This window comes from Pan troglodytes, chromosome 3 (assembly GCF_028858775.2).
Source record: "Pan troglodytes isolate AG18354 chromosome 3, NHGRI_mPanTro3-v2.0_pri, whole genome shotgun sequence".
NCBI classification, from domain to species: Eukaryota; Metazoa; Chordata; class Mammalia; order Primates; family Hominidae; genus Pan; species Pan troglodytes.
In genome coordinates this window covers 100,362,519-100,385,546 of record NC_072401.2, presented here as the reverse complement: position 1 = coordinate 100,385,546, position 23,028 = coordinate 100,362,519, and the positions used below count along the sequence as shown (strand labels likewise).

Here is a 23,028-nt window from a genome sequence, read left to right as displayed (position 1 = left end):
CAGCTACTCGGGAGGCTGAGGCAAAAGAATCACTTGAACCCGGGAGGCAGAGGTTGCTGTGAGCCAAGATTGCACCATTGCACTCCGGCCTGAGCAACAGAGAGTGAGACTCTGTCTTAAAAAAAAAAAAAAAAAGTCTAAACAGTGTCTTGATATGTTGCCCAGGCTGGAGTGCAGAGTCTGTTCATAGGCTCAGTCACTGTGCACTATAGCACTGAACTCCTGGGCTGAAGTGACCCTCTTGCTTCAGCCTCCTGAGTAACTGGGTCTGGAGGCAAATGCCATCACACCCAGCTATGGAGTTAGGTTTTGATTGTCCCTCAATGCCAAGACTTATGTGTCCCAGGTTGTTGTCTAGTCCTACATTGGAGGGAGTGACTCATGACTAAGATTCAGTGGCAAAACCTTTTTAGCAAGGGAGGTTTGGAGGAAGTGACTCTCAGGCTAAATCTGCCAGGAGTCCATTGGTAAGTTTTTGTGTGTTCCACAGGTGTTGTCTATCATCTCAAAGTGCTGGACCGGCATTATTCTACAAAGAGTTGTATATCTGCAGAAATGTGACAGGCAACAGGTACAAAGTTTAAAAAGGAAAACAGTAAGTATAATTAATAGTAATATGATAATCCCAGTTTGCATAATGGTTTTAAGCCATGAGCCTATGCTTAAAGGCAACCAGTTGAATAAATCAAATGGCCATGAGAAATTGGATGAGACCTGGTGTTTTTTTGTTGTTGTTTGTTTTTTGAGATGGAGTCTCATTCTGTTGCCCAGGCTGGAGTGCTGTGGCACGATCTCGGCTCACTGCAACCTCCGCCTCCTGGGATCAAGTGACTTTCCTGACTCAGCCTCCTGAGTAGCTGGGATTACAGGTGCATGCCACCACGCCCGGGTAATTTTTATATTTTTAGTAGACATGGCGTTTCACCATGTTGGCTAGGCTGGTCTCGAACTCCTGAGCTCAAGTGATCTGCCCGCCTCGGCCTCCCTAAGTGCTGAGATTACAGGCGTGAGCCACCGCACCCGGCCATATGAGACCTGCTGTGACCATGGCTTCTTTTCTTGTGTATTTGGGTCTCAACTTCCCCAGAAGAATTTATCCTGGTACAGCATGTAGTGTTTGTGTTGATACAGATATCTCTGTTTAGCTAGTAGGTAGCAATCCTGTTATTTAGCATTCCATGACTTGGTTGAATTAAAGCAGAGAGAGCTAGCTCAAAAAAAAAAAAAAAAAGAAAAGAAAAGAAAAGAAAAAAGGACCCTTAGTATACTATGAACAAAAAGTTGTATTAGGGATGTTGCCAAAGTTACCCATTAACTAAAGGATTTCTTAGATCAGGTTCTGTCAAGTTACATGCAATAGCTACTAATTGTGAAATTTCCACTACACCTGTCAAAGACAAAAGGTAGGCATAAGCAAAGAAAAAATAGGAATAAGAGTCTCATTATGATGGAGAATCTTATTCCATTGTCTTGGGAAAACCCATCTACAGTATGAAACTGTCAAATTCACATCCTGGTTTTGGTGTGAATGTTTCTGGTCCTGGCACTGGGTGGTCCAGTGAACTTTTGGGGAAGCCCTTACATTAGGCATGAGATTTGTCCCTTAAAAGTTATTCAGTTTCATCTTATAAGGCCTGAAAAACAGAGCAGTTCCTTTTTTTTTTTTTTTTTTTTTTTGAGATGGAGTCTTACTCTGTCACCAGGCTGGAGTGCAGTGGCTCGACCTCGGCTCACTACAATCTCCGCCTCCTGGGTTCAAACAATTCTCCTGCCTCAGCCTCCCAAGTAGCTAGGACTACAGGCACATGCCACCATGCCCAGCTAATTTTTGTATTTTTAGTAGAGACAGGGTTTCACCATGTTGGCCAGGAAGGTCTCAATCTCTTGACCTCGTGATCTGCCCGCCTCGGCCTCCCAAAGTGCTGGGAGTCACTGCACCCGGCTAAAACAGAGCATTCTTATACTTAGTTGAATAGTTGTAGCCAGATATTGGTAGGAATGAGGTGAATTCAGGATCTAATCTAGTCTATAAGCAGATATCGAAAACCCAAAACACTGCACAGGGCTACAGTTTTGTTTTTCAAATTAAGCAGAGGTCAGCCATGATACAGGGCTACAATCTAGTCACAGGTGTATTATAGCTTTTTTTAAAAACAACAAAAAACAACAACAACAAAAACACATAACTTTCTTTCCAGTCATCCCAATTTCTACTAAAAACAATCAGAAAAAGACAAAATTATTTGTAAAATAATTTAGTGTCATCAGTGTTGGTATGATCATTTACAGAAGTGCAGCAAGAATAGTTATTTTTCACATAGAAATTTCATCTTTTTTCTTTTTCCTTTTTGTTTGTTTGTTTGTTTTGAGTCAAGGTCTTGCTCTATTACCCAGGCTGGAGTGCAGTGGCATGATCTCAGCTCACTGCAGCCTCGACCTCCCAGGCTTAAGCAATCCTACCAGCTCAGTGTCTCAAGTAGCTGGACCTACAGGCATGTGCCACCACGCCCGGCTAATTTTTGCATTTTTGTAGAGATAGGTTTCACCATGTCGTCCAGGCTGGCCCCAGACTCCTGGTCTCCAGTGATCCGCCCACCTCAGCCTCCCAAAGTGCTAGGATTATAGGCACGAGCCACTGCACCTGGTGGAAATCTCATATTTAAAAACCACTTGAGGCTGGGAAGCCAAACCAAAAGAGACTTCAGATTTTGCCTGCAGTACCTATAAATGATTTTTTTTTTTTTTTTGAGACGCAGTCTCACTCTGTCACCCAGGCTGGAGTGCAGTGGTGCCATCTTGGCTCACTACAACCTCTGCCTCCTGGGTTCAAGCAATTCTCCTGCCTCAGCCTCCCAAGTAGCTGGGATTACAGGCGTGGGCCACCACACCCGGATAATTTTTGTATTTTTAGTAGAGATGGGGTTTCACCATGTTGGCGAGGCTGGTTTCAAACTCCTGACCTCGTGATCCACCTGCTTTGGCTTCTCAAAGTGCTGGGATTACAAGCATGAGCCACCGTGCCTGGCCTAAATTATTTAAATATAACATCCCAGTCAAAATCTTGCTAGTAAAGCCAACAATTTCAATTGTATCCTGTTATAAAGAGAGCAGATCTTATTGAACTTATGGAAACTATTTTATTTAATTTATCTATCATTTATTTGTTTATTTATTTATTTTTTGAGACAGAGTTTCACTCTTGTCGCCCAGGCTGGAGTGCAATGGCGCGATCTCAGCTCACTGCAACCTCTGCCTCCCGGTTCAGGCGATTCTCCTGCCTCAGCCTCCCGAGTAGCTGGGATTACAGAGGCCCACCACCACGCCTAGCTAATTTTTGTATTTTTTTTTAGTAGAGATGGGGTTTCACCATGTTGGCCAGGCTGGTCTGGAACTCCTGACCTCAGGTGATGCACTCGCCTTGGCCTCCCAAAGTGCTGGGATTATAGGAGTGAGCCACCACGCCTGGCCAAAACTATTGATTTAAAAAAATTTAAACTAAAATACAAATAGTTTCGGAATTTTGGTGGAATCAAGTAGGAAGAAAAAGTAGATTCTTCCAATTTTATTACAAAAGTATGCATTATCAAATTTCCATAAACTATAGCTAGTTATGAGAAAAAGTTTCCTTAAATCTGGAAAACAAAACATTTAAGTAAAGAGCCAACAATGTTTCAAATAAAAGTTATAAAAACATTATCCTTTTCAGTTATACAATCTCATGTAATTAATTTTTGTTTTACTTGGTCTTGATTAACAGTTTCATGAACTCATCAGTTTCTTCATTAGAATTCTGTAAATTTTTACTAGAGCCATTGATTTTAAAGTTATCAGAAACCTGTATTCAAGAGCATTTGCTAGAGTCTTTCCACGAATCTGATTGCAGATGCTCTTATTTTTTATTTATTTTATTTTATTTTAAATAGAGACAGGGTCTTGCCGTGTTGCTCAGGCTGATCTTGAACCTATAGTTGCAAGTGATCCTCCTGTCTCAGCCTCCCAAAGTGCTGGCATTACAGGCATGAGCCACCATACCCAAGCTGAATGCAGATGCTTTTAGTGAAAAATCAAAATTGTGGATGACAGAGACTTTGAATAACCATGGGGAGAAATCTGATGAAAGTTTAGCAATTGACAAGGAAATTCAGTTATATTCAGATATGAAAATATCATATATCATTTTAATATAACAACCAGAATCATGACTGACAGCAACACATCAGGATCATCAGACTTTCAGAAATTTTACATAATCTTCAGAACAGTCACAGTGTTAATATATAGAATATCAATATTATATTCATATAAATATAACTTTAACAAAGATTTAACATCATTTATTTGACAATGCTTCCCAAACAATTTAATTCATCTAATAAGCCTAATTATTAACATTTCTACCAGATGAGAAGTACATTATTGGAGGCTCTCCAGAGGTCCAAGTGGAAAATCTCAAAGTTAATTGTAGGTCAAGAAAACTTAATTTAGAGCTTTGATACGAGGAAGCCTGCCAAAGATGTCAAAAGGTTTAAAACAACTGATCAAAATGGGATCACATGTCATTGTGAAATAATAGTCATTCACTTAACCAGAATGGTAATTAAAATATTTCAAAAGCAAATACAGAATATTATATAGATGCAAAATAGAAACAAAAACAAAAGAAAACAAAACAAATAAAGAAGCTTTAACTCTTTTAAAGCTCAGTTTTCCTACATAATAAAAAACCTAATAAAAACAATATGATACGCAGGAATTATCTTGATAAAACACCAAATCTTTGTTTCCTAGGCCAATTACCAAAGTGAAAAGAAAAACCTCCTGCATTGTGATTGCTTTTCTTTATGGGAAGCACATTCAGATAACCTGGAAGTCAGATTTGATATAAAGGTACTTGAATTCAATCAGACACTGGAAGAGTGTATGTCCAAGGTTATGAGTGTACACTGTGTCATAGAAGTAAACAAGAAAACCAGTCCCTTGAGCAGGGAGAATATATGGCTCTTAGAAAAAGCAGAAGCATGTGAAATTGCCTGGTTACGTGGAACAATCCAGACACATCAAGAAAAGCCAAGAGTACAGAATCTAGTTATATTGGAGGAAAGCATTGCTCTCCTAGGCCTTCAAGACAAAGATATTCGGTGTCAGGTCACAACAGCAGAGTTAGGACGGGAGAAAAAAGTAACAAGAGCTGACAAAAAAGCTGAAGGCAAGAGTCATCACCCCAGCCAAACAAAAAGAGTACCTTCTCAAGGAGAAAAAGAGGAGAAGCAGAAGGTAATCATGCCTGACCTGCAAATCACATGCAGTGAGATGCAGCAAAATTTGAACTTCTGAGATATGAATCCGAAAAGCTTCCAAAGGAAAACTCTATTTTGAGAAAATAAATTACTATTCGCAATGAAGAAGATAGCATTTTTAACCTGGAATTATGGAAATTAAATGGAGACTATAAAACAGAAAAAAGCTTAGTTCAGAAGATGGTTAAAAACTTAAACAGATTTCAGAATCGATTTTAGAAATCAAAACCTCTTACAAATTTTATGAAGAGCAGATCAACACTCCAAAAAAAGTGCTTCTAACATAGGGAACTAAAATTTTAGTTTTGTATCCATAACATATTTATATATATGTATACATATGTAGCTATTTTTATTTAATTATACATATAATTAAATCTAAATCTTTAGAAATATTTATAAATAATTCTCTTCTAATTTTAGCCAACTTCATCGCTTCTCAGCCTTTTGGCTAAAACCAAGTGTAATTTTAGCCAACTTGATCACACACAAAATTTCTTTCGTAAGAGTCATCTTTCACAAACCTTTTACAACTAGCTCAGACCGTCTGTGACCTGCCCAGACTTTTGGTTTTGTCCTATTTATAGTTGCTCTTTCTTTAACAACCAGTCATTTTACTTTAGGACAAAATTTACTTTTTTTCTTTTGATTTTGACCACTTGAGATTCTCTCTCATACCAAAAAAAAAACCCTCTTCTCTTTTTAACCTCCCTTTCCAAAAATACATCTTCATACCTATAACTTTCTATGCAAGCCTCTCTTCTTCCTACTGGTTCCTTTCTGTCTTGCTGCTATCTTCTTTCTAAATTTACTTTTAAAATAACCTTAAATAACCTCTGAATTTAGACAAAACTATTCTTTTCTTTAAAAAAATTCTCATCTTCAAAGTTTTTCTCATCAAAAACACAATTTCTTATATATCTTGCATGCAGAATCACATACATTAATTAGAATTTTTAACTCTCAGTAACCCTAATTTCTAGTGAAAGCCCAGGAAGCAAGCAAACTCTGAACTATCTGACATACATCAACCTCCTATGAATATGTACTTCATAATCTCTAGAAACATGTGCTTTCTCATAGAACAATTTTCCAATGTGAAACAGAACGTATTTATTAATAAGCCCAAATATCTTTTCTCTTTCTTTAAAACTTAAGAAGCCAAAAGTAGGCCAGGTGTGGTGTCTCCTGCCTGTAATCCTAGCACTTGGGGAGGCTGAGGTGAGAGGACCGCTTGAGCCCAGGAGTTCAAGACAAGCCTGGGCAACATACAGAGACCCCATCTCTTAAAAAAAAAAAATCAAAGGCTGGGCATGGTGGCGCATGCCTGTAATTCCAGCTACTCGGGAGGCTGAGGCAGGAGAATCTCGGGAGGCTGAGGCAGGAGAATCACTTGAACCTGGGAGGCGAAGAATGCAGTTAGCTGAGATTGCGCCATTACACTCCAGTCCAGGTAATAAGAGCGCAACTCTGGCTCAAAAAAAAAAAAAAAAAAAAAAAATCAAAAAATTAGCTGGGCATGGTGGTTCACACCTGTAGACCTAGCTACTGGGGAGGCTAAGCTGGGAGGATCTGCTCAAGCCTGGGAGGTAGAGGTTGCAGTGAGCTGTGATCATGCATTCCAGCCTGGGTGAGAGTGAGACCCTGTCTAAAAAAAAAAAAAAAAGAAGGCCAGGCATGGTGCTCATGCCTGTAATCTCAGCACTTTGGGAGGCCAAGGCGGGCAGATCACCTGAGGTCAGGAGTTCAAGACCAGCCTGGCCAACATGGTGAAACCCTGTCTACTAAAAATACAAAAATTAGCTGGGTGTGGTGGCAGGCGCCTGTAATCCCAGCTTCTTGGGAGGCTGAGGCAGAATTGCTTGAACCTGTAAGGGGGAGGTTGCAGTGAGCCAAGATTGTGCCATTGCACTCCAGCCTGGGGGACAAGAGTGAAACTTTGTCTCAAAAAAGAAAAAAAAAAGCCAAAAGTAAATTAATTTGAATCTATGTTCAGTAATTAATGTTCTCATATTTTATCTTATTTGGCTATCACCCAGACATTTAATGAATAACTATTACTTATTTAACATAACTTTAAGATCTCAAATCATATGAAAAGTTCATTTATAAATACTTATTCCCTTTACATTTACCTAATTTATTTTTTAACCATTATACCTAGATTACTTATGAAAACAGATATTACACAGAGCTAATCATTATTTCAAGTTACCTTTCTGTTAGCCATTTTTACAGCATGTGAATGTTAGATGTTCACCTTAAGAACCTTAAAGTACATGGATATTTTATTGATTACTTAGAAGATACAGCTGTTTTCACTAAAGTAACAATATTAAACTAGTCTTATTCATCAAAAAGTTGCACAAAAATAGGCTGGGCAGGATGGTTCATGCCTGTAATCCTGACACTTTGGGAGGCTAAGGTGGGAGGATCACTTGAGCCCAGGAGGTTGAGGGTAGCCTGGGCAACATAGTGAAACCCTATCTCTATAAAAAAATTAAAAAGAAAAAAAAAGTCCCACCTATTTGGGAGGCTGAGGTGAGAGGATTGCTTGAGTCTGAGAGGTTGAGGCTGCAGTGAGTCATGATCGTGTCACTGCACTCCAGACTGGGAAACAGAGCAAGATCCTGTCTTAAAAAAAAAAAAAGTAGGCCGGGTGTGGTGGCTCATGCCTGTAATCCCAGCACTTTGGGAGGCTGAGGTGGGAGGATTACCTGAGGTTGGGAGTTCGAGACCAGTCCGACCAACATGGTGAAACCCTGTCTCTACTAAAAATACAAAATTAGCCAGGCATGGTGGCGCTTGCCTGTAATCCCAGTTACTCAGGAAGCTGAGGCAGGAGAATCACTTGAACCTGGGAGACAAAGGTTGCAGTGAGCAGAGATCGTGCCATTGCCCTCCAGCCTGGACAAGAGCAAAACTCCGTCTCAAAAAAAAAAAAAAAGTGACATAAACTGTATCAGTCAGGGTTCCCTAGAGGGAAAGAGTAATAGGATACATACATACATACATACATACGTAACATACATACATATATATATATATGTTTATAGATATATAGGGGAGTTTATTAAGTATTAACTTACATGATCACAAGGTCCAACAATAGGCTGTCTGCAAACTTGAGGAGCAAGGAAACCCAGTCCAGATCTCAAAACTGAAGAACCTGGAGTCCAATGTTCAAGGACAAGAAGCATCCAGCATGGGAGAAAGACATAGGCTGGGAAGCTAAGCCAGTCTCTCCTTTTCGTGTTTTTCTGCCTGCTTTATATTAGCTGCAGCTGATTAGATGGTGCCCAGCAGATTAAGGGTGCATCTGCCTTCCCTAGCCCACTGACTCAAATGTTAACCTCTTTTGGCAACACCCTCACAGACACACCCAGGATCAATACTTTGTATCCTTCAATCCAATCAAATTGACACTCAGTATTAACCATCAAAGATCATTTTGCTTTTAAGGCTGGAATTATAGTTTTATGACCTGTGTGTCGAATCCTGACACTTTAAAACAGCTAGAACAAATATAAAAATTGTCTGAACAATAAGCGCAGGCAAAAATGTACGCTGACAATTCTAAAAACATTTCTATTTTACTGATAAATTTAAAACCAGCTTATTTATCAAAGATTCACTTAAGTCACATAAACGAAAAGGCATTTGGGTTAATTACTATATATTTCAACAGTTTTAGATATAATTTTACATGAGTACCCATTTATCTCTAAGCCAATCTAAATAGGCTTCCTTAAGGGATCTCTGGTCAATTATGCCAGATTTTACCATGTATACACAACATATAACATGCATAAACACATATGTTAACAAAGATCTTATAGCTTTCACTTTTATATGTATTCATGAAACTGTAAAATATAGTAACATAAATTCACTGGTTGGATCTGAGTTACATCCCTATAGCAGTTGGTAAAAAGAAAAAAACTCTCTTACCTTTTTTTTTTAAAGCCTCAAATTTAGTGGTTAGTTTCTCAGGTGTTTTTACATTTCAGCTAGGACTCACTGAATTGTATAATGGCTGCGAAGGCATGCAAAAACAAAAAAAAAAGAACTCACCAGAAAATACATGAGGTAAATTTTATAGAAATCAGAAGAGTATACTCTCCAGAAAGATAAAATATCTTTGTACCAGAAAGGATTTGTCAGAAAAAATGTATTTTCTAGTCTCAAGAGGGTTACAAGGTCCTTTATTAAGGCAGCCATTATCCAAAACAAATCCCAAAGAAAGTCAAAAGAACTTACCAAAATGAGGGAGTTCAAGAACCTGAGAGGAGATTCACCATGACAGAAAAGGTGAGCTGTAGGACTGGAGAGCTCAAAGGGGCTCAATGTGGGAACTTCATGTGATTCCAGGGGTCACCGATCCATCAAGGTGAGCTCACTTTGGTCCCACTTCTTGACACCAGATTATGTCAACCTAAATAACAGGCAGAGAGAGACTCTATAAAAGAAAATGATAGTTTTGGGGATTGAGCCTTGCAATGGGAATACAGGGAGCATGTTCTGGGAGGTAAAAGGGTTTTTCAATGAAAAATGAGGGGGATTATATAACTATTTTGAAACAATTATCTTTGACTACAGAGACCAATAACAAGGATGGTGTCAGTCCAAGGTTGGACAGGCAGTTGCTCAGCACATGTGCTCACAGAAGTATTTTTATTTTTCACAGAAGTATTTTTTGTATGAGGTTGAAGTAGCCTCTGTGTAAGGTCATGTTTTTTGCTATCTTTTGTGATAGCTCTTGTTATTAGGCATACATGCGTGACAACCCTCCTTTCAAGGCCTGCCAGGGTTTTACACAAATGATTCCATTTTCATTCTGACAAGTTTTATTATATAAACTGAAATTACATTGCATATAATATTTCATGAAATTACCAAAGCATAAAAAGTTTGATAACTGGCTGGGTGCAGCGGCTCAAGCCTGTAATCTCAGCACTTTGGGAGGCCGAGGCAGGCAGATCGCCTGAGGTCAGTTCGAAACCAGCCTGGCCAACATAGTGAAACCCCATCTCTACTAAAAATACAAAAATTAGCCGGGCATGGCGGCCCATGCCTATAATCCCAGCTACTTGGGAGGCTGAGACAGGAGAATCGCTTGAACCCAGGAGGTAAAGGTTGCAGTGAGCCGAAATCGCGCCACTGCACTCCAGCCTGGGTGGCAGAGCGAGACTACGTCTCAAAGTTTGATAATTTATTAATCAGAGTATGAGGCTACCATATGTTGATAATGAGAATGTTAATTCAATCTCTTCCCAGGATATTTTATAATATCTATGAAAATCACACATGCACACCTAATAATTTGTCTTTTTTTTTTTTTTTTTTTTGAGACAGAGTCTCACTCTGTCACCCAGGCTGGAGTGCAGTGGCATGATCTCAGCTCACTGCAATCTCCTCCTCCTGGGTTCAAGTGATTCTCCTGCCTCAGCCTCCTGAGTAGCTGGGATTACAGGTGTGTGCCATCACGCCCAGCTAATTTTCTTGTGTTTTTAGTAGAGACGGGGTTTCACCATGTAGGCCAGGCTGGTCTCAAACTCCTGAGCTCAAGTGATCCACTTCCTCGGGCTCCTGAAGTGTCAGGATTACAGGCATGAGCCATGGCGCCCGTCTTAATAATTCCTCTTCTCAAGTCTATTCCAATGACTTGTGTATAATGGAAAGTTATGGAACCATTCTTTGCATTAGAAAAAATGTTTTTGTTTTTGTTTTTTTTTTAAAAAAAAAAACACATAAAAGACTCCAAGATACTGGTTAGATGAATTATTCCTTATCTATGAAATGAAATAATTTGCAGTCAATGAAAAGAATTAGGCAGCTTTCTATATACTTATATGAAAGCATCACCTACAAATATGTAAAAAGAAGTAACACAAAGCATGTACAGTACACTCCCATTTGAGCGTTTTTTTTTTTTTAGTACATACATATATACTCAAAAATAAGTGGTAGTACAGAGATAAGATTGTTTTAGGCTCACGCAGAGAAGTCATCGGCTCAACAGTTAAGGAGTAAAATTTATTCTATCTCCTACTTTACATTCCTTATTTCTCCATTTCCCCCTCCATGTTGACTGCAGCCAGTTTAAGTATTCACATAAAAACAACTTCTCTCAAGAAAATGCTCTTACTTCCAGTCGACTTTCTCAGGATTGTGGAAACCTTCCCAGAAGCCCTCTAGTGGACAAAACTTTTACACCTTACATTGGCCTGTTTTTGGAGACCAATGAAATAAGCAATAGGATTGCCACAAATAGTTTAGGCCAGTAGTTCTCAACCTGAGATGATTTCACTGTCTAGGAGTCACTTGGCAATATCTGGAGATATTTTTAGTTGTCACACCTTAGAGAAAGGGTGCACTGGCATCTAAAGGATAGAAGCCAGGGATACTGCTAAACATCTCACAATACATAAAACAACTTCCACAACTAAGAATTATCTGACCCTAAATGTCCACAGTATGGTGACTTCTGACTTAGACTAATCATTGTGAGAGACTCTTGTTGAGAAGTCATCCACCATGACCACTACGATAACCTTGACTTGTATAAAGTCAAGTGTCTGCATTCACCCTTTCAGTTATGACTCCTTCTAATTTTCCACCCAGGTCATGCGCCTCCAATAATGGTGTATGGGGAACCATGAGGCAAGTCCCAGTAGAACCACATGGTTAGAGTGAGAAGGAATAGGTCCCCAAAAGATCAGAATTGCAAGTATTACAAAAAGAAAGCTGAACTATAGATATATAGATGTCCACTACACTAAGACAGTGAGAATGAAGAGGAGAGGGAATACTTGAGAACATAAAAATATGGCCAGGCATGGTGGCTCACATCTGTAATCCCAGCACTTTGGGAGGCTGAAGCAGGTGGATCATTTGAGGTCAGGAGTTCAAGACCATCCTGGGCAACATGGTGAAACCCTGTCTCTAATAAAAATACAAAAATTAGATGGCATGGTGGGGCGCGCCTGTAGTCCTAGCTATTAGGGAGGCTGAGGCACAATAACCACTTTAACCCAAGAGGTGGAGGTTGCAGTGAGCCAAGATTGAGCCACTGCACTCCAGCCTGGGCAACAGAGGGAGACTCTGTCTTGAAAAATAATAATAATAATAATTGCTAAACCTTGCTGATTTACTGGATGTGGAGGATGAAAGAGTGACCATCATTGGAGAGATGATGACAAGATTTTAGGAAAGGAGTGACTGGAAGATGATTTTATAATTAACCAGGATAAAGAATTCAGGAAAAGAAACAAATTTGATGAGGTAGAAGGGAGATTAGTACTGTTTTTAGAATTCACTTACCTTCATCAGCATTCATCTAGGAGCAATTATCAGGATTAATTTTATAAGGTTGTCCTTGAGGTTATGTATTTATTTACTTATTTTATTTTTAAAAATTAATTTATTTTTAAAAATTATGTTGCCCAGGCTAGTATCAAACCCCTGGGCTCAAGTCATCTTCCTCCCTTGGCCTGCCAGAGTGCTGAGATTACAGGCATGAACCACCACACCTGTCCTGTTCTTGAGTTTTATAACCTATTCAATAATGATAAGTGTCACTAACTTTCCTAGTCTGACATAGGGAGATACTTACCCCATGAGTCGGCTACCATATTTGTATTCTAGGGCCCCGAGTAGTGCAGGCAACACACAGCCAAATCTTTCTGGACTTTCCTTTTCAACGTGACAGGGAGACTATTACCAATTTCCTTTCCTCTGCTAAAGCACTTTTTTAGTTCAGGCAGAATATATTGCAACCACATGGTTTTACATTCCTTGGTTAAAATCACAATCCAATTGTTCTTCCCTAAAATTACACCTCAGTTATATTTATTTAATTTTGGTACTTTCCACTCATTATTGGGGAAGTAGTTTCTGTTGTCGTATTTCCCTCTGAATTAATTAAAAAGCCTAGAAACTTACTAGTCCAAGAGGACTATCCTAATACCAAGCTACTTAGCTGCTGAAGAGAGAATTAGAGAAGTGGAGCAGTCTACCAGCAGCCCTAGTTTGCAATTATGCTTTTGCCCATACATTTACATAACTAAAAGCAGCCACTACTGTGATTCTTCTCAGAATAAAAATGTGCTAAAGGGAAATTCTGTCTCCACTTAAAGTAGCAGCTGACAGTTTTTAAATTTGTTAAAACAAATATCAAATTCTACATACCCAGGCAACACATTTTACTTACTAATTCCATTCACACCTTGCATCATGCCTTGCTTTTAGCTCTGTGAACTACTTGTTTACTCACTCCCTTGCCATTTTTGTTATTATTATGTAAATTATTGGCTACAGGTCTATCTCAAGAGACTGGGCCTTAGAAATATTTTAACTATCTCCAGCCAACTTTCTCTTGCCTCAGATTCCTCTGATACCTTATTTTTCTTTCTTATTTATTTAGACTAAAATGCACTTTGTAATTTCATGTCAGTACCAATTTCACCAATTTCTTTTCCTTCCTTCCTTCCTTCCTTCCTTCCTTCCTTCCTTCCTTCCTTCCTTCCTTCCTTCCTTTTCTTTTTTTTGAGGCGAGTCTTGCTCTGTTGCCAGGCTGGAGTGCAGTGACGCTATCTCAGCCCACTGCAACCTCCGCCTCCTGGGTTCAAGCGATTCTCCTGCCTCAGCCTCCCAAGTAGCTCGGACTATAGGTGCACGCCACCAAGCCCAGCTAATTTTTGTATTTTTAGTAGAAACAGGGTTTCACCATGTTGGCCAGAATGGTCTTGTTGGATATAAAAATGTTCTGGAAATAAATGCTTGGTGCCACAAAGTGAAACCAGCACTCAGGCAAAAGTTGTCTCAGCAGGGCAATTTACTTCGGAAGAAGGGTGCCACTTGTGTCAATCGAGATCGCAAGAGCACAGAGAATAAAGGACATCAGGGGTTTTTTATATCCTTAATGCAATCCCTACCTCTTTGTCCCTCCCCGATGGGCTGGGGTCGGACCGCACAATCTGAGCTGACCCGATTGGCTACTTGCAAATATTTTTCTAAATATGGAAGGGCAGGGGGACGTGAGGTACAGTGGTAAAGCATGTGAGACTGTTTGAGACGTGCAGTTTCGGGGGAACAATGGCTGCAGGTAACCAAGGGAAAAGATGTGAGTTATTGATTAGAGCTGACAGGAAGGGGGTAGGCTGTTTTACAGTAACTAGGGGCAAGGAGGAACAGGAAAACTGAGTTTGAGAACAAAGGACAAGGAAGTTAGCAGGCTAAACCTTTGAAGAGAAGTTCAAAGAAATTCATTGTATCTTACAGTCTCGATCTCTTGACTTCGTGATCCGCCCACCTCGGCCTCCCAAAGTGTTGGGATTACAGGCGTGAGCCACCATGCCTGGCCAGTACCTTACCAATTTCATTAGCCTGGATGTTATTTCTCTTACAGATAGTCTTCTCCCAGAGAGTAAAACAGCTATTCCCTCTTCATTTCAAATCTACAAAATCGTTGACCACTACATTCTACAGATTCTGTGTGGTTTTCATTACAGAAGACACATCTGTTGGTTTCCCAGTAGTTGACCCTTAAACAATGTGTGAATTAGGGGTGTTCAGCTCCCCCCGCAGTTGAAAATTCACATATAACTTTTTTATTTAATTTTTTTAAATGTTAAAACACTTTTTTTTGAGACAGTGTCTTGCTCTGTTGCTCAGGCTGGAGTGCACTGGCATGATCTCAGCTCACTGCAACCTCCGCCTCCCGGGTTCAAGCGATTCTCGTGCCTCAGGCTCCCAAGTAGCTGGGAATACGGGTCCACGACACCATGCCCAGCTAATTTTTGTATTTTTAGTAAAGACAGGGTTTCGCCATGCTGGCCAGGCTGGTCTTGAACTCCTGGCCTCAAGTGATCCACCCGCCTTGGTCTCCCACAGTGCTGGGATTATAGGTATGAGATGCCCAGCTGAAAATTCACATATAACTTTTGACTTCCCCAAAACTTAACTATTCATAACCTACTGTTGACCAGAAGCCTTACCAATAACATACTCTATCTATTAACACATATTTTATGCATTCATGACATACCTTTTTCTTAATTTTTTCAATATTTCTAGGCTATGCAGTTTGTGAGATTTTTCAAATTGTCCTAAATCTCCAAAAAAATTTGCAGTATATTTATATTTAAAAAGTCCATGTGTAAATGTACCCACAAAGTTCAAACACGTGTTGTTCAAGGGTCAACTGTATATAATAGTCTCCTATTAATGTTGCTTAAAAGACATTTAAGGAATTTTGGATCTTCCATTTTTATTTGCTTTTCATGTATTACCTGAACCCCATATATCCTCACTTAAACAGGAAGGCTATGATAGTACTTCAGGCTCTGGGTATCAATGTCAAGTCAAACCTGAGTCCGGCAGTATTAGAACTGCTTGGGTGTTCCCCTTTACAAAGCATACAGTTGCACAAGTAAACAGCCATAGATCATTTTGGGGGAAGAACTGGGGAATCATTAACCCCATTGCTTGCCACGGTTCCTTTCTCCCTCGCACCTAACTTCTTCAGTCAATGGATTTTGGGTCTAAAAATTGGCTCAGGTCCAGGAACTTGGCAGGAGATTTTGATGTTTTATTGGTACAACTGCCTATGGCCTCCTTATCATCCATCATTTATTTTTATTTTTATTTTTATTTTTTTTAGAGGCTGGGGCTTACGGTGTTGCCCAGGTTGGTGGGCTCAGGCAATCCTCCTGCCTTGGCCTCCCACAAGTGCTGGGATTATAGGCATGAGTCACTTCACCTGGCCCTAATTTTTACTTATTTATTTTTTTTTCGTAGTGTAAATTGAATAGTACCCTTCTTGGCTGCCCATCTATATTGCACCTAGAGACTCCATGTTCCATTAACCATTTCCATAACTCTTCCATATGTGACAGGCCCCTTGGCTACTACATACTTTTCAAAATTACATCAGTATTCTTATCAGTCCTTATTTGTTTGTTTGTTTTGAGACAGTCTCACTCTGTCGCCCAGGCTGGAGTGCAGTGGCACGATCTCGGCTCACTGCAAGCTCCGCCTCCTGGGTTTAAGTGATTCTCCTGCCTCAGTCTCCTGAATAGCTGGGACTACAGGTGCACGCCACCATGCTTGGCGAATTTTTGCATTTTTAGTAGAGATGAGGTTTCTCCATGTTGGCCGGCTAGTCTCAAAACTCCTGAGCTCAAGTGATACACCCTCCTCGGCCTCGCAAAGTGTTGGGATTACAGGTGTGAGCCACCACGCCCAGCCCTTATCAATCCTTATTGATTCAAAGATTAACAACTAGAGAATCTAGGTGAAGGGTTTATAAGTGTTTGTTGTATTGTTTCAAATTTGTTGTAGATTTCAACATTTCCAAAATAACAGGTAATGGAACAAAGGTAAAGGCTGTGAATAAGTAAATATTGAAACTAGCAACAAGAATCATTAACGATACATTCTTTTAATTCCTTTAACACCCAACACTGATAAGTTGGCTGTGACATCTCATGCCGATACCACACTTTTGGAGAGCAACATGAATTCCATTATGTATAAACAGTCAAAACTATGTATCCTATAAACTAATTCTATTGATGAAAAATTATCCTGAGGAAATCATCTAAATAGGAAAACACATTTCTCATAAATGTATGCATTAGAACATTATAATAATATAAGACTGGAAATTACCTGAATATGTAACCATTTGGAACTGATTAAGGGAACTGTGATATATCCACTCAGCAGAACATTCTGAAGCCACTAATGTTACCGATGATGTGATGCACCAGGAAGAATACAATATTATTTTTGTAGTATTTCTGTCAAAATGAGTGAAGAAACTGGCAAAATACGAATATTGATTTTATGGTTTTTATTTTAGATAAAACTACTATTACATTTCATGATTTCATTATTTGTATTACGGTGCTGTAAGAAAACGTCTTTATTCATAGGAGGAACATGCTGAAGTATTTAGAGGTAAAGGATCATCATGCCTGCAACTTCCTCTCAAATGGTTCAGAAGTAATGAGATTAAGAGAGGCAATGCAACAAATTAATAATTGGTGAATTTAGAAGGGCTTAGAAGAAGAGTTACTATTACAAGTATTCTGTAAGTTTAAAATTTTTCCAAAAAAAAAAAATTTAAAAACTGTTATCCCATCTATAGGCAATGTCCAAAATGTTTGCAATACGATGTCATGTGGAAAAAAATGTAGAATTCAAAATTGTTTGTGCAGGCTAGGGGTGACTCATACATATAATCTCAGAGTTTTAGGAGGCCAAAGCCAGAGGATCACTTGAGCCCAGGAGTTCGAGACTAGCCTGGGCAACATAACAAGATCTTTTCTCTACAAAAAATAAAAAAATGAGCTGGGCATGGTGGCACATGTTTGTAGTCTTAGCCATCATTCAGGAGGCTGAGGTGGGAGGATCGCTTGAGCCCCAGAGTTAGAGGCTGCAGTAAGCCAGGATTGTGCCACTGCACTCCAGCCTAGTAGTACAGGAATACCCTGTCTCTAAACAAACAAACAAAAACTCTTTGCACCCTATAATTGTAAAAGCATAAAATGTTGGCACACGGATATATTAGAATAGCAGAAGAGGTTTCCCTTAAAAATTTTTTTCTTTACTTTTTCTTTTTCTTGATTTTCTTTTAAAAATCAAGGTGCCTTTTTAGCCAGTAGGTAGTGCCTCAGTCTCATAAAAATCACCAAGGAGAGAGTAAACAAAAAACTAACTAGAATAATAAAATAATTTTTTAAATTCCAATTCTGCTCCAATCTTTTAATATTCAAAATTCCTTGGTCATGTTTGCATACATCCCATGTTTTTAAGCAATGTCCTGAGTAGGTAATGGGAATTGGTGTCTCTCAAACTGTAAAATTAAAATAAGGGTTCACAGTGGCTCAGGCCTGTAATCCCAGCACTTTGGCAGGCCAAGGTGGGCAGATCACGAAGTCAGGAGTTCGAGACCAGGTTGGCCATCTCTACTAAAAATACAAAAGTTAGCCAGGTGTGGTGGCACACACCTGTAGTCCCAGCTATTTGGGAGGCTGAGGCAGGAGGATCGCTTGAACCCAGGAGGCAGAGGTTGCAGTGAGCCAAGATCTGGGCAACAGAGTGAGACTGCATCTCAGGGGAAAAAAAAAATTACATTTGAGTTTTCCCCAAATATTTGATAGCAATCTATCTACAAATCATCAATGAGCTAATATTTTAGTAGTAGAGTCAATCAACAACTAATTAAATAATGTTTAACATCAAGTTTAGAGTTAGGGTTATGAAGTGGCCTAAAGAAAACCAAAGCAGAGTGAGGGGATAAAAAGTAATGGAAACAGTAATTTAGATAGGGTGGTCAAGGAAGCCCTCCTTCAGGAGATCACATTGGAACAGAGGCCTGGATGAAATGAGGGAAGGAAGTATATGATTCTCTCATTCATTATGTGAATGTGTGCTGGTTATGGTGCTTGTTAACTGCATCCTTTTGGTTCTTAGTCACACCTCTTTATATGGGTACTGAACTATTTATATTTCTATGACTTAGTACGCCAACCAGATTTTACAGTCGGGGAAGGAAGTGCCTGTACTTCCCGTGTCCTTTAAATATCCTCCACTGGTTACATAGTTCCCATTACTAACTTAGTACTTGTTGGATGGTTTCTGGTCAGTTCTGTAAATGAACTTGGAATTACAAGTCCTTTGAAGAGCAATAAAGAATAATAGAGACTAAATAGAGAAATAAAACATAAAATTTCAGCTCTATATATTTAGGATTGGCAAAAACAAAACAAAACAACCACATACACACATACATAAAAATCTAATCGTTAAATCTTTGAAATGGTAGAATCTCAAATAGGCAAAGACACATTAATGGTCATAAAACACATGCAACAAAGTATATACAAAAATGGAGATTTTCCTGAAACTCTGTGCTTGAAAATTATGAAGAAAAATTGTTGAAAACTATGTAAAAAATGGAAAGAAACTAAACCATAAAGAATAGAGCATCCATAAGTATTGTAAAAGTATGAGTCTTGGTTGACAAGAGGGAGTTTTTTTTTTTTTTTTTTTGAGACTGAGGGAGTGCAGTGGCGCGATGTCCGCTCACTGCAAGCTCCACCTCCTGGGTTCACTCCTTTCTCCTGCCTCAGCCTGCCGCGTAGCTGGGACTACAGGCGCCTGCCACCACGCCCAGCTAATTTTTGTATTTTTAGTAGAGACGGGGTTTCACCGTGTTAGCCAGGATGGTCTCGATCTGCTGACCTCGTGATCCGCCCATCTTGGCTTCCCAAAGTGCTGGGATTACAGGCATGAGCCACCGCGCCCGGCCCGAGTTTTTTGATTAACAGAAAATTTAATAAAAATGGAAACTGTTGTTTAAAAAAAGTTTTAAGAACCTCACTGGCTTTCAGTCCTATAGGTATTTTCTTGCCAATCTCATTGATTTTTTGCTGTTATATAACAGCTTCATGAAAATAGGACATCTGGCCAGGAATGGTGGCTCATGCCTGCAATCTCAGCACTTTGGGAGGCCCAGGTAGGGGGACCGCTTGAGCCCAGGAGTTCGAGACCAGCCTGGGGAACATAGCTAGACGCTCCTGTCTCTGCAAAATATAAAAAAATTAGCTAGGCATGGTGGCCCATGCCTGTAGTCCTAGCTACTTGGGAAGCTAAGGTGGGAGGATCCCTTGAACCCAGAAGGTCAAGGCTGCAGTGAGCCATAATCATGCCACTGCACTCCAGCCTGGGTAACAGAGCAACACCCTGAAAAGACAAAAAGAAAGGAAGGAAGGAAGGAAGGAAGAGAGAGAGAGAGAGAAGGGGAGGGGAGGGGAGGGAGGGGAGGGGAGGACAGGGGAGAGGAGGGGAAGAGAGGGGAAGAGAAGGGAAGGGAAGGGAGGGGAAGGGTGGGGAAGGGAGAGGAAGGGTGGGGAAGGGTGGGGAAGGGGAAAATAGGACATCTATGCTGTCTTTTTCTCTTCAAAGAAGGTAACCTGACACCACTTCTAACCAGCAGAAAATAACAACGCGGTCAACAGAATTATTTTGGATAGTCTAAGTAACAGTAGATAGTCTCTGTAAGTAGAAATCCACTTATCCGTTTATTATCATTATGTTTTTTTTTTGGAAATGGAGTCTCGCTGTGTCGCCCAGACTGGAGTGCAGTGGCGGGATCTTGGCTCACTGCAACCTCCACCTCCCAGGTTCAAGTGATTCTCCTGCCTCAGCCTCCTGAGTAGCTGAGACTACAGGCAGGTGCCACTATGCCTGGCTAATTTTTGTATTTTTAGTAGAGACAGGGTTTCACCATGTTGGTCAGGCTGGTCTCGAACTCCTGACCTCAGGTGATCCGCCCACCTTGGCCTCCCAAAGGGCTGGGATTACAGGCGTGGGCCACTGCGCCTGGCTTGTTAATTCTATCTACTTTAAAACCTAGTAGAGCTAAGCCCACTAGACAAAAGCTTTCATTAATCACTTCTGATATTCAGGTAAACCAAAACATATGAACAGGCAATGGCTTTGAGTTCTCATACAGCCTCAATTATGTGTTAGTCAACTCAAGCATCCATTATGTACTCAATAATAGGTATGACACAGCTCTGGACCTCATTAACACTATAAGCAGACAGGCACAGGCAGCCTGCATACACTCCTTTTCCTGGTGTCAACATTATTTAAAAGCATGGGAAATAGTAATGAGACAGTGTCTTCTTCATTAGAACCTTAGGAGTCTACTAGATTTCTTCATCTCTATTTGTTGTTATTAGTAGCCAAACTGTGCAAAAAACATGGTCTTGAGAAATGATAGCACAGTATCTTAGAGGGAAAGGAAATGTAGGATGCCAGTGTGGGGACAAATTTCTGATTGCCAGTGATTGTTGTGAGCATAACAATAATTTCATGAACGTTAAAGCCTCTATTGAGGGCAGCTGCAGTTGTAAAGGAAAAAAAAAGGTCTTGAACATTTAAAACTACACTGGTGTACATCATAATCAAACAAAGTAAACAGAAAAAAATTTAAACTTTGCTAAAAAAAAAAAAAGCAGAAGCACTTGATCTTTAGGAAGGCACGCAGCTGCTTATTATGAATCATTTCTAGAGTCCGATGCATTTTCAAAGCCGGTTACAGTCATTACAAAGCACACCCTTGTGAGGTAAGTGTATCATCACCTTTGGTTCATAAATAAAAAAGCTGAGACGCCGAGCGATTAAGTCACTCGCCTAAGGAGAATGAGTCAACGTCAAGAGTCATAGTTGACCCGGCCTAAAGACTCCAGACCATCAGTCCAGGGCTTAGTCAGCGGGGCCCGGAGTGGCTTCCCTGGCTGGCATCTGGACTTAGGCTATTTCCGTGCACGTAAAAGCGGAATATTGGAACGGTTGCACAGAACTTCCAAATAATTTTTACCGCCACGCAAGATTTAGCCCTGAGGTCTTAATCTCAGGATTTGGGACAGTAAAAGCTGTCGTCCCTCCCCCTCGTCCAGCCGGTGGCAAGCGAGTACTGCGGGCGGTTCCGTCCGTCCCCTTTCGCAGAAATGGCAACGAATGACCACCAGCATTAGCTGAGCCAGGGGACGTGGGAGGGCTGATTGCCTAAACGACTCTGCATCGCCGCCTCTTTTTGAAACTAAGAGAAAATGGTGGGAGATCAAAAGAAAACTAAATAAACACACAGGCAACTTGTCCTGGGACCTCAACTAAGCAAATGAAGCCTTATTGTGTGTGCTGAGCCTGCAGTTCCCAACCTTCCGGGGAAGATGGGAGGACAGGGCGACAAAGGGCAGAGTAGGCTTGCCTGGCAGTAAGTGTGACCGCAGCTATCCAGGCGGAAGAGCAGAGGACTGAAACCACCCTCCAGCAAGCGAGTGTCCGCCGCGTTGAGAACCGCGCACCCTACCCATCGGCCACGTGACCAGTCCTTTTTAAAAAAAATTTCTTTACCTTAAAAAAAAAAAAGGTGGGGGAGAGACTCCACTTCCCAGAAGCCTCTCGTTACTCACGCAGCCGCAGTCTTGCGCAGGCGCCGCCAGGGCCAAACGGACATATCCGTCACGTGGCCAGAAGCTGGCCAATCCGGTTTGAATCTCATTTTTTTCCTCTTACCCCCCCTTCTGGAGCGGTTGTGCGATCAGATCGATCTAAGATGGCGACTGTCGAACCGGTGAGTATTGCCTTTGGCCCCCACCCCCACGGGTCCCCGCGCTCTGTCTTCCTTCTGACTGGGGGACTCCGCGGGACGGCGTTCCCGGCGCGCACTGTACCCCTTGCCGCCCCCTCCCCCTCATGTTGGACCTGACCTCCCGCGGACAAGTGGGGACGTCCCGGAGGCTGGCCGAGGCGGCGTGTAGCGCACACTTTCTGGTGGGGGCCCGAGAACTGGGGGAGCGGTGTGGGGGAGGGGCGGCGTGGCGCCTCCTGCGGAACCGCGAGGTGTCTACAGGGTGGAGGGTAGCTGGGGTTCTGGGCTGGGTATGCGGGGATGGTGTCTTCATGATAGGAAGGCGCGGGGCCGGCTCCCAGCGAGTACTGGGATCCGCAGGCAGGGTGGGCGGCGAGCCGGCCTGGAGTGAGATGGAGGAGGGAGCCCTGGAGCAGCCTTTCCCTCCCTGCAGAACCCCAGCTCCGGGGCTCGGGTGCGGAGCGCGCGCACGTCTTCCTTAGACCGGTGGACTGGGGAGCTGGTGGGCGAGTGTTGCCGGAGGGTGGGTTAGGCGGGAGTGGTGCCGCGGCACGCGCG

At 41.1% G+C, this 23,028-nt stretch overlaps 1 protein-coding gene and 1 long non-coding RNA gene across 7 annotated transcripts in view; one reads left to right on the top strand and one right to left on the bottom strand.

Annotated features, from left to right (window-relative positions):
* LOC104006140 (uncharacterized) overlaps positions 1 to 22,167 on the bottom strand; it is a 40,679-nt gene extending 18,512 nt beyond the window's left edge. The window contains exons 1-4 of one of the 2 annotated variants that reach the window (XR_010156647.1): positions 22,087 to 22,167; positions 9,558 to 9,732; positions 9,249 to 9,333; positions 8,387 to 8,466 (exon numbers count right to left, since the gene is read on the bottom strand). This is a non-coding gene — a long non-coding RNA (uncharacterized LOC104006140). The remainder of the gene's footprint in view (positions 1 to 8,386; positions 8,467 to 9,248; positions 9,334 to 9,557; positions 9,733 to 22,086) is intronic. The other variant, XR_008547570.2, reaches the window with a different exon arrangement.
* The window catches only part of EIF4E (eukaryotic translation initiation factor 4E), a 53,485-nt gene continuing 51,955 nt past the window's right edge, over positions 21,499 to 23,028 (top strand). For 2 of the 5 annotated variants that reach the window (XM_054682648.2, XM_063808102.1), the window contains exon 1: positions 22,179 to 22,452. In XM_054682648.2, coding sequence (XP_054538623.1) covers positions 22,435 to 22,452 — 18 coding nt within the window. In that variant the 5' untranslated portion in view covers positions 22,179 to 22,434. 5 annotated transcript variants of the gene reach the window in all.